The sequence below is a fragment of the Hippopotamus amphibius genome, chromosome 5 (genome assembly GCF_030028045.1).
Source record: "Hippopotamus amphibius kiboko isolate mHipAmp2 chromosome 5, mHipAmp2.hap2, whole genome shotgun sequence".
In the NCBI taxonomy this organism is placed as follows: Eukaryota; Metazoa; Chordata; class Mammalia; order Artiodactyla; family Hippopotamidae; genus Hippopotamus; species Hippopotamus amphibius.
Genome location: NC_080190.1, coordinates 64005327 through 64017899, shown reverse-complemented (window position 1 = coordinate 64017899; position 12573 = coordinate 64005327). Strand labels below are relative to the sequence as shown.

Sequence of the window (12573 nt, the reverse complement as noted above, 5' to 3'; positions counted from 1 at the left end):
AGCATATCAACAGCAATGCCAAAAGTGTTGGGGAGGATGTGGAGAAAAGGGAACCCTTATGCACTACTGGTGGGAATGTAAATTGGTGTAGCCACTATGGAAAACAGCATGAAGGTTCCTCAAAACATTAAGACTGGAACTATCATTGATCCAGCAATTGCACTTCTGAGTATTTATCCAAAGGAAACCAAATCACTATGTCGAAGAGATATCTTCAGCCCCCCAACATAGACAGAGAAACTCAATACTGTATGATCTCAGCTATGTGTGGAATCCAAAAAAAATCTGAACTCACAGATACAGAGAACAGATTGTTGGTTGCCAGAATCAGGGGTGGAGGGTGGGCAAAATGAGTGAAGGTGGCCTACAGGTATAAACCCCCATTTATAAGATAAATAAGCTTTGGGGATGTAAGCATGGCGACTATAGTTAACAAAACTAAATTGTATATTTGAAAGTTGCTAATAGAGTAGATCTTAAAAGAGTAGATCTTTTGTAGATCTTTTGTTCTTAGAGTAGATCTTTTCATTACAAGAAAAAAACTGTAACTGTGTGGTGATGAATATTAACTAAGTTTATTGTGGCGATCATTTCAAAGTATACACATAGGTCAAATCATTATGTCATACACCTAAAACTAATGCAATGTCATATGTTAACTATGTCCCAATAAAAATAAAATAGTTCTATATAAGATAAAATGCAAAATACCAAAATAAATCCCATTTACAATCATTTGAGGCCACCTGATAACACCAGTAAAGTGTAGAATTACGGGAAAATGAAGGCATTAGATGGACATAGCATGCAAATTTGAATAAATATCTGTAGATATTTTAAAATATTTGTCTCTATGCATTTCTTATTTAAAGATACACTATTCCTGATACTTTCTCCCACTTCCTTTTTGCCCCTTTACTCATTTTGAAATCAAAAATGTTCTCTCCCACATACATATTTTTCTGTTTTGAAACCACTTCTAACAATCATAATAATTATACTTGGAGAGGCACCATAGCCCTCTAAGGACAGAAGTTTGATGGAAATGTAATCTTTTCCTAGGATTCAGAAGAAACTATATACCTCTATGGCTGGAACCTGCTATAGTAAAAGGCATGGTACTATTTTTCCTTCTCTTATAGAAATCCTTTCAGAACATATGTCATTCATCCTTGTATTCTGGAACTGCCTGGCATGAAGGATCTATTTAATAAATGTTGACTGAATATATGATTAAATAGCCATAACTTAGCCTCTCAGCATTAGAGTTTAATTCATGTTGGGGAATCAGTGCACCCTTGACCTTGATAATATGCTCAAATAATTCCTTACATTAGAGTAAAATCAAACAAAAAAACCTCACCTATTAAAAGTGGAGATAATTCTGAAAAATGATATATTAGGTACTTCAAAAATTGGATAGTATCAGAATATACTGACCAAGGCCAAAGTAACTCCAAGGCACATGAAAGTGTGTTAAATATTAATGTATTTAAAGGAAACTTCTAGGAAAACTTGCCTGTTCAAACTCCTCCATGTCTACTTCTCCATCTCCATTCAAGTCAAACATCTTGAAGGCAATTTCGAAATTTCTCTGAGGAGCTGCAAGTTAGGAAGGAAGGAAGGACAGGAGGGAAGGAGGAAGGAAAAAGAAAAATATTTAGACGGTATCGACCAAAAATAAAAAAATCATTCCTTTAAGAAAAAAAGATAGTTAAACATTAAAATGTAATATCAAGTCGCAGAATGCCACCATATTTATTTTGATCAACCTTTTAGCAATAGTCCTTAAAACCAAAACAGAACTTTTACCATGGTCAGTAAAGATAGCACTTGTCTATCTTTGTGTTTTAACATTCTCTTAAATACTTCAGCTTTGCTTTCTTAGAAACCATCCTCTCTTAATTGAATGATATTAGTGTTGTTCTGCTACTTAAATATAGTGTTATTTATCTGGGCATGAAAGTCTATTTGGGGTGAGATATACTGCTGCAAAGTAAGAAGCTGAAACTCTAAGTCTTTGCCTTGCCTTTTTAAAACAAGCTATTTTTCTACTTTGTTCTTTCTAGTCTCTCCACTGTAAGTACAATCAGGAGTTCAGTGGATATCATTCTGCTAACAGGTTATTATCTACACCACTCTACTCACTGTCAGCTACCCAGCCCCCTATTTTAACCATGTCAGCTGGGTACACAAATTACTGAGCAAAGCACACTTAAATGTTTAAAAAAACAAAATGAAAAATGCAAAGCTTGAGAAGATGGTATATTTTTTTTCCCTTAAGTGAATGATGAAAGTGCTTCAAGACTTCTTTGATGTTCTTAGATCAATCAAAATACAATTAATATACTTGTGCATTAGGATAAAATATAAATTTAATAGCCCTCCATCCTTACCATGCTAAATGTTCTAGTAAAGAAAACTAGGGACTTCCCTGGTTGTCCAGTGGTTAGCACTTGGCACTGTCACTGCAGGGGCCTGGGTTCAATCGCTGGTCAGGGAACTAAGATACCACAAGCCATGTGACACAGCCAAAAAACAAAAACAAACAAAAAGCCGAAGTTGTTTACCTCCTTCCTTTGGTGCTTCAAATTTATATAGCTATAAAGAATCAATCAAAATTAAATTTCCTACATATCCTAATACTACTGAATTAAATTTTCAGCTAATATCACTTTTAGTAAAAAAAAAAAATTAAAGATTACATGTAGACAAAAGAGTAAAAAAGGGCTTAGTATCCTATGAGTTGTTGTAGAGAGTCCATACTACCATCTTGCTCATGAATTTGTCAATATCAACACTTTCTAGGCTTAAATTCCATTTTCAGCTAGCTAGCCAAATAGGTGGGTAAGCTCCTGGTTTTTAGTTGCCTGGGTGAATCGTGCTCATCAGTTTCCAGCTGCCTGTTTCACTTGATATGGCTCTTAGGCCACCAGTATGATTGCTGAGAAGGATGCAGTGGGGGAATTAGATTTTTATATCTATTGTCACTTCTTAAATTATTCCTACCTGTCTGGATGCTATCTTTTACTGAAGGGTTACTATGTGCCAACCATTGAGCTAGGTAATTTTAAGCAGTTATCTGATTTTGTACTCTCAATCCTGAAAGTTTCATTTCTTTCTTATTTTTTTTTAACAGAGTAGGAAACCGGGGCTCAAAGCCATCAAATGACTAGCTCAAAATCACACAACTAATAGGTAGCAGAACTGGTAAGTGAACCTAGGTCAACACTGACTCCATCCCCCAAAAGCTTTTCATTATGTTCCACAGCCTCTAATATGAATACAGTGGTACTTACAATAATAAACAAATACTCTTTATTCTGATATGTTTTGACTTAGAAACAAAACAACAAAATATGACTCACTGGTCACGTCAGTCTCTGCAATAGCTCAGAGTTTCAAGTGGTTCATCTAAAGGATTTACCTGATATCAAAGACACATTGCATGTGTAGTGCTCAGTAGTTTAAGCTTGGTTGCACTCATAGGCATAGGCAACATCAGATTCTTGGATAGGTTTGTCATGTTTTTAAAAATTCTGAATATGAATTTCTTTAAACATAGTGTCTCTAAAAATAGTGTCTCCCTATTCTCTCCTATTGTCTCACACTTGGCCCACTTCACTCACATACATTATCTGCCTAATCCTTGCAGATACTTGAAACTGTAACAACTGCAGACAATATGAGGCCACTGAAGGTTTTAAGCAGGGCAGTGCCACACTCACACAGGCATCTAGAAAGAATTCTGCTACAATGTGAAGGATGAGTTGGAAAACCTCAGTCCACATTTTCAACATTTACAGAGAAGATCATAAAATCTCTTGTAAATGCTGAAAATGTGAACTGAGGTGATGGCCATGGAGAGCAGGAAATGTATCTGAAATAACTTAAGTGGGCAGAAAGTATATAACTTACTGATTAATTAGCTGTGATGATGAGAGTTAAAAAGTCTGACAGCATGACTGGCTTAAGCTACCAGGTAGCCTGCATATCATTAATCAAGAGATAAAAACAATATAAAAGGTTTGAGAAAAAACATGAATTCATATAGGACCTGCTGAATTCAAGAAGTCCATAACATATTCAGATGAAAATGTTCAGGAGATAGGTGGAAATATGGGTCTAAAGCTTAGAAGAGAGAGGTTAAAGCTGGGAATCATCAGCATAAATATGGTTAGCTGCAAAGACCGGAAATGAGGTTGTCCAAGGAGAACTGTGGGTCGAGGAGAAGGGTAAGGAAAGGGTAGAATGTAGTTGGAAACCAATATTTAAGGTGAAAGGAAAGAGAGAGGAAGCAGTGACGGAGGAAGTGATATCACAACATCAAGAGAAATGTGGTCCAAATGAACAGAAATAGAGAAAGATCTGGCCAGAGGCAGTCAATATGTTGCTACTCCTGAATTAAAGCAGCATTCCCTGTCTCCACTGATTACAGAGGTGACACAGAGTTCTTAAAATTTTAGCTTTATCATCTTTTATTCCTACTGTCTGTGAGTTCTGTGATGGCACATGCCCAGTCATTTAAATGACTGAATGAGTTATTCTGGCAAATCATACTTATGTGTTCTCTTACAACGAAGGTTAAACTCACTTTACCAAACAAAGCACATCCTGTACTGCCTGAGGCTTCTCTATCTTTTTTATCCTGGCTTACTCTCAGAGTATGTACTTTATGTGGAGTGATGCAGAGTGTTTATTAAAGAATATGTGCTGACACTCTCAGAGCTCCTGTGCCCTGGTCACTGATAGAGCAAGTCAGGGCAGCAGCTGTGCACATTCACATTTAGGCCTTAGCAGTCTATCAGGCAAGGTCCTTCCAGGAGTAGTTCTCTCAACCTATTCAATCTTCACCTGCTGATCCCGTCAAAGCAAAAAACCAGCTTGCTGTAAGTGAAACATGCTACACAGGAATATGCTGTTGGGCCATTTTCTTGTACTCCCCTGTCTCCCTTTACATGTAGGCTTCAGTGTAATTTTTAAATCTAGCTGCTCTGGAAAGCTAAAAGTATCTTGGGTGTACGTTAATTCACAACCTGTTTCCATAGAAAGGTAGAGAGAGGAATTCTTTTGAATTCCAGGCTACTTGCAGAGTGAAGAGTGAAGCTCTGCCCTGCTCCCGCCTTGTGTTAACAGCTTAATCTACCTTCTGCACAGAGATTTCTAAAACAATCATATGTTGAAACTGCTTAAAACAATGAAATTCCATACAAAGTTCATCACTATACATCTTTTACTCACAGTTCCATGCTAGTCTTTGCTATAAGTAAATGGAGATATAGTAGATCCGTTCTAGTTAAGAATAAAACCTTTTTGTATTATTCCATGATTGACAATGACAACAGCAATAACAACTCTAGACTTGTTCGAAGCACAGTAGATTTTTCTACACTGTTTTAGTAATAAGAAAAAAATCCATGTTTTTCTATGTGTGGTAAGTCAAATAATCAGATAGCAACAACACTAGTTGTCTCAAGATTTTCATGACTGTTTCACTTAGTTTTCTTTAATAGAAAATGTAAAAGACTTGGGCTCTAATTCTGGCTGTTCCAACAACATAGTGAGTCATTATGCCTTAAATCTTTTTTGGTAGCACTGACGGAATGAACACAAAAAGAAAGTGAATAGGTTAGATTCTAAACAAATTTTTTACTTTCAGTTGGTTTGATTCTCCTACCATAAAATTCCCACCTCTACCATTCCTGTTCTAAAATGATGCATAGGACAAGTGAGGTAATTAATATGCAATATCAGAAGACTCTGAGTTAGAAAAAAACTTGATATAATATGATGAACCTCTATTCAACGATGAACCTGACTACTGAATTTGTAAGGATGATCACACAGCCTCTGATTATTTCTGAGGAAGGTCACCACTTCTGAGGTGTAACCCTTGTTGGCCATATTAATTGAACTTTTTTTCTCATGCAGAGCCCAAATCTAATTCTTTGCAGCCCTTACAAAATGTCCTAGTTTAATTTCCTAAAGAAATAAAAAAATATAACTGCTTCCTCATATGTAATGGCCCTCTGAATACATAAACGCATAGCGTCATGTCTCTACTAAAGGTTTCCCAGAACTTGTTTCCAGAACTTCAACGACCTAATAGCCCTCTCTGGGGGTATCTCAGATGGCCAATGCCTCCCATAAATGCAGTATTCTAAATATAATTAATTCTGGAATGACTTATCCTTTCTAATAACAATAGGATTTCCTCTTTGTCGTCTAATATACTAACATTTTTCTTATACGAGGGCTTAGTGTCTTGTTTTCTCACATTAAGCTTGGGGAAAGGAGAAGAAAAACCTACAAGATTAGATTTCAAAAAAGTGCCTCTCTCAATTCTTCTGAATTCTTCAAGGTATGATGCCTAGGTGCAGTCTGAAAGAATATTTCTGCCCTTTTTACAAAGTGTGGGGGAAAAAAAAGTTTCCATGACATGATGCATTGTAGTTGAATATAGCATTTTCTTGGGGTGATTTAGCTTTCAAAGAAGGGTGCTACATAAAATGAAAACATCCTAAGAATTTTTTTAAACCATACTTAAGTAACAGAAGGTCAATTTTCTTTTCACTGACCTAGTTGCCTTCTAAGTCTGATTTGACTTCTGTTAGTAATTATTTTACAGGTACTCTCTGATAATCTATTAGCCTTCTTAGCATTTTCTAATATTAGGTCTCATGTTAAGTGCCAGCTAACACTATACCTAGTAAAAAGACTGCAGATATTTGAAAAACAGAAGAGTTAAAGAATGATAAAAGATAAGGACAAAGTCAAGGAATATTTCTTTTTTTAAAGCTACATATCTTAATTTTTATACACAGTTAACTTTCTATAAAGGCATATTTGTGTGAAGCAAGACGTAGCATGAACAATATCAGTGGCTCAAAAAGTTAACAATTACACTTTCTGCTTCAACTCAGAAGTCCCTTAGTCAGGCTTACCCTCATCTTTGTCTTGTAGCATTATATACTGACCAAAATGTCCACTATTAATCATGCCATCTGAAGTCAATGGAGATGGTAAGAATAACTATGGCATTTTGCTCTGAAATCAGGCAAATGATTATTCTTGAAATGAAAGATCTGAAATGGCAAATAAAAAAAATCCACATCTACTATAATTGATAATAGAAGACACTGTGTTATAAAATAAAGTTAATACCAAGGTTTTCTTTGTTGGTTGTGCTAGAATTACAATTGAAAACACTGTAAGAACTTCCCTGGTGGTCCAGCAGCTAAGACTCCATGCTCCCAATGTAGGGGGCCTCGGTTTGATCCCTGGTGAGGGAGCTAGATCCCACGTGCCGCAACTAAGACCCAGCGCAGCCAAATACATAAATAAATAAATATTTTTAAAAAGCCATACTGTAATAACTTTTTGACTATACTAACAAATTTTAGTTAATAACCATTTAGTGATTGAATATGCTCAAGCTGTGCAGCTGTATGCTCTTATTAAACTGAAATACAGGGGGACCAACTATATAATATAAAACAGCAAATATTCTACCACTTAGAATATTTAATTTTGCCCATGATGTACAATTTGAAATGATAAAATGCTAAGACATTTTTATTGCTAACTCTTGGAATACAATACCCAGAAAATTTCCTTAGTGGGGGAAAAAAAAAGACGATAAAGTAACCTGAAATAGCTGAAGTTCGTGGGTGTGAGTATATCAATCTAGTTTTTCTTCTTGGGCTTGCTCTTTTAACACAGGAAACAACAACAATAACAAGAACAAACCCTCCTCTGGTGAAATGACAAATGCTAAGAATAAAGAAAATGAGATCCCAACTATCTAGGAAGAAAAAGAAAAGTTATTATAAAGAAGAAAGTATTGGGTTGTATCATAATTCTCAACAACACAAACTGCAGAGCAAGTTCTATAGAATCTTGAGGGAAAACCATTTTATTTTATTTTAATTAAGTAATTAATTTAATAATTTAAAAAATTACTTATTTGGCTGCACTGGGTCTTAGTTGTGGCACACAGGATCTTTAGTTGCAGCATGCGGTATCTTTTAGTTGCAGCATGTGATATCTTTTAGCTGTGGCATGTGGGATTTTTAGTTTCGGCATGCGAACTTAGTTTCAGCATGTGGGATCTAGTTCCCTGAGCAGGGATCAAACCCAGGCCCCATGCATTGAGACTGCGGAGTTTTAGCCACTGGACCACCAGGGAAGTCCTGGGAAAACAATTTTAATTTAAGAATTACATACAAGTCAACTCATGATTTACCTACATTAGCCACAGAAGATAATCTCAGACATACAAGGACTTTGTATAATCCACAGATACTTCCCAACAAAATTTCATAAAAAAACAGTAACAAAAGTCTTATGCAAGGATTTGTAAACTATGATCTGCTGGCTAGCCATTTGTTTATATATCGTCCATGATGGCTTTTGAGGTACAAGGGCAGAGCTAGATAGCTGTGACAGAGACCTTATGGCCAGCAAACCTAAAATATTTGTCTTGCCCTTTAAGAAAAAGTTTGCCAACCCCTGGTTGAGGATATTCTTCAGCCAACAACGACAGAAAAATCAATCAAAATAAAGAAAGACGGGGAAGATGAGATCAATTAAGAAGTTAGCAGTAAATTAACTGAGCAATAAAATCAGTAGGACAAGGTTAAGCTTAAATAATGGTTATTAATAAAATTAATAAAATGGTTATTAAAATTATATGGCACTTACTAAATGTTTATTATGTATCAGGCACTTTATATAAATTATTTAATCCTCACAACCACTCTGTGACATTATACCCATCCTCTGTTAAAAAAGAGGAAACTGGGACTTCCCTGGTGGTCCAGTGGGTAAGACCCTGTGCTCCCAATGCAGGGGGCCATGGGTGCAATCCCCGGTTGGGGAACTAGATCCTGCATGCATACTGCAACTAGAGTTTGCATGCTGCAACTAAGAGTCCACATGACACAACTAAAGATCCCACATGCTGCAACTAAGACCTGGCACAACCTAAATAAATAAGTAAATAATATAGAAAGAAAGATAAAAAATAAGAAGAAATACAAGAAAGCAAAACAGGAAGAAAGCAGAAGCGGTAATATTAATATGAGACAGAAATTAACTAAGAGCAGAAGAATTAAGAACAAACACCACTTTCATATTACTCATAAGTACCACCCATATGAAAATCTATTATATATTTTTATGTACAGGACAACATCACATCAAAATATATCACAAAATATTAATTAGATGCAAAGGATAAATTACAAAAATTACTGTAATATCTAAGCCTTTGACATACTTTGCAGAAAATTTAATGGGGTCATGAAGACTTTATATAATATAAACCACAAGTTCAACTTAACAGATATATACTGAACATTGCTTTCTGGTAAACAGAGATTGCATATATCTTTTAAATCTTCAAGGGGAATTTAGAAAGACATTAGATATTAGTCGACATACAAACACATACATACAACACACACAAAACAAACACAAGTAAAAGAAGAAATTGCAAATCCAGAACGTTTACAACTATAATGCAATAAAACTAGGTCACAGGAATAAAACCACTTAGATCATCAGGCTAGATGCTGAAAAAGCATTTGACAAAACTTTAAGTTTTCCTAATGGTCTTTTTTTCTTCCTGAGAAACAGAGGTAGGAGGAACTTATTCAATATGGTAAAGAATATCTGACACCAAGATTCACAATATACTTAATTAAAAAATGCCAAAGACATTTATTTTAATATAATAAAGTGGGGATGCTCACTATTACTGATATCATTTTGAAAGTTCTAGCCAAAGCAAATATATAATGAAATAAAATACTGACTTCTTTTGATGTTAGAAAAAACAATTATCATTATTTGAAGATTATATAAATATAAATGTCTTCCTAAAAACTCCAAGAAAATGAACCAAAACTTTCAGAACTACTAATAACAGTAACGTGCAGTTATAAGATAAATATATAACAGCTATATTTATATCTGGGAGAGGTGGAGTATATAAATATGACTGGAAAGTCCTGTTTCTAAATCCCTTGCAGGTTAGTGGGGAAGAACTCGTGAAACTAATGATTGGTTGGAACAGTTCTGGAAGTTGAAGAATGTTGACTTCTTTTGATTTTATCTGCTTTTAGTTATTGACTAAATGGTGCGTACGGGGGGGGGGCAAAATAATGGGAAGGGAAGAAAACTACTTTTAGGGGGATAATACTCATTTACACATAGAACTTAACATGTATTTCTTCCTTCCAGTTTTACTGAGATATAATTGGCATTCAGCACTGTATAGTTGAAGGCATTACAGCATAACGATCTGACTTACATACGTCATGAAAAGATTACCATAATAAGTTTAGTGAATATCCATCATTTCATATAGACAGAAAATAAAGAAAAAGAAAAAATATTTTTTCCTTATGATGAGAACTCAGGATTTACTCTCTTAGCAATTTTCACAAAAAACATACAGCAGTGTTAATTATTTTAATCATGCTGAACAGCACATCCCTAGTACTCATTTATCTTATAACTAGAAGTTTGTACCTTTTGATTACCTTCATCCAATTCCCCTTCCTGCTACCCCCAGCCTTTTGTAACCACAAATCTGACCTATTTCATGAGATCTTTCTGAGTTCATTTGTTTGGGTTTTTTTTTTTAAGTATAATTGACCTACAACACTATGTTAGTTAGTTCCTGTTACACAACACAGTAATTCAGCATTTCTATATGTTACAAAATGGTCACCATTGTAAGTCTAGTTACCATCCATCACCATACACAGATATTACATTATTATTGACTATATTCCCCATGGTGTACATTTTATTCCCATGACTCATTTATTTTATAACTAGAAGTTTGCACCTTTTAATCTCCCTCACCTATTTCACTCAACCCTCAACCCCATCCCTCTGACAACTACCTGATGTTCTCTGTATCTATCACTATGTTTCTGGTCTATTTATTTATTTTGTTTTTTAGATTCCACTGTAGTGAATACATATTGTACTTGTGTTCTTTGTCTGACTTATTTCACCTAGCATAATACCTTCTAGGTCCATCTACACTCTTGTAAATGGCAAGATTTCATTCTCTTTTATGGCTGAGCAATATTCCATTGCATATATGTACCATATCTTCTTTATTCTTTCCTCTGTCAATGGACATTTAGATTGCTTCCATGTCTTGGCCATTGTGAATAATGCTGCAGTGAATACAGGGGTGCATGTATCTTTTCAAATTAGTACTTTTGTTTTCTTTGGAAAAATACCTAGAAGTGGAATTGCTGGATGATATAGCAGTTCTATATTTAATTTTGGGGGGGAACCTCCATACTGTTTCCCATAGTGGCTGCACCCATTTACATTTCCACCAAGTTTACAAGGTTCCCTTTTTTCCACATCCTCACCAACACTTGCTATTTCTTGTCTTTTTGATTACAGCCATTCTGACAGGTGTGAGGTGGTATCTTGTGGTTCTGATTTATATTTCCCTGATGATTAGTGATGTTGAATTTATCTTTCACGTACCTGTTGGCCACCTGTATGTCTTCTTTAGAAGAATGTCTATTCAGGTGTTCCACCCATTTTAAAACTGAGTTGTTTTCATGATGCTGAGTTGTATGAGTGCTTTGTATATTTTGGATATTAAGCCTTTATCAGATATATCATTTGCAAATAACTTCTCCCACTTAATAGGTGACCTTTGCACTTTGTTGATAGTTTCCTTTGCTGTGCAAAAGCTTTTTAGTTTGATGTAGTCCCATTAGTTCATTTTGGCTTTTGTATCTCTTGCCTGAGGAGATATATCCAAAAAATATTATGAAGACTGATGTCAAAAAGCCTACTGCCTAAGTTTTCTTCTAGAAGTTCTATGGTTTTAGGTCTTACATCTAAGTCTTTAAATCATGTTGAGTTTATTTTTGTATATAGTGTGAGGAAGTAATCCAGTTTGATTTTTTTGCATGTAGCTATGCAGTTTTCTCAATACATTTATTGAAGAGACTATCTTTTCTACATTGTATAATCTTGCCTCCTTTTTTGTAGATTAAATGACTGTTCAAGTGTGGATTCATTTCTGGGCTGTCTATTCTGTTTCACTGATCTATGTCTCTCTCTTTTTGTTTCAGTAAGTTTCAGACAAGTTTAGTAAATAATTTATAAAGGTATGAGATATCAAGTCCTGTCTCCATTTTTTCCAGCTCTATTGAGATACAATTGTAATGTTTACCATGGTAAGGTTAGTTAACACATTCTTTCACCTCACATAATTACCATTTTGTTGTTATGGTGAGAACATTAAAGCTCTACTCTCATAGCAACATTTATGTATACAGTACTGTGTTGATAACTATAGTCACCATGCTGGACATTAAGTCACAGAGCTTACTCATCTTCTAATTGAAAGTTTGTAGACCTTAGCCAACATCTCTGTGTATCCCCTGTTCCTCAGACCCTGGCAATCACCATTCTACCTTCTGTGTCTGAGTTTGATGTTTTTAGATTCCATATCTAAGTGAGATTATATAGCACTTGACTTGTCTGACTTATTTCACTTAGGATAATGCCCTCAAGGTCCAT

General features: G+C 35.1%; 1 protein-coding gene across 2 annotated transcripts in view; it reads right to left on the bottom strand.

Annotated features, from left to right (window-relative positions):
• MICU1 (mitochondrial calcium uptake 1) overlaps window positions 1-12573 on the bottom strand; it is a 234429-nt gene that overhangs the window by 82809 nt on the left and 139047 nt on the right. Inside the window, exons 7-8 of one of the 2 annotated variants that reach the window (XM_057734250.1) lie at window positions 7649-7804; window positions 1520-1602 (exon numbers count right to left, since the gene is read on the bottom strand). In XM_057734250.1, the coding sequence (XP_057590233.1) occupies window positions 1520-1602; window positions 7649-7804 (239 nt within the window). The remainder of the gene's footprint in view (window positions 1-1519; window positions 1603-7648; window positions 7805-12573) is intronic. The other variant, XM_057734251.1, reaches the window with a different exon arrangement.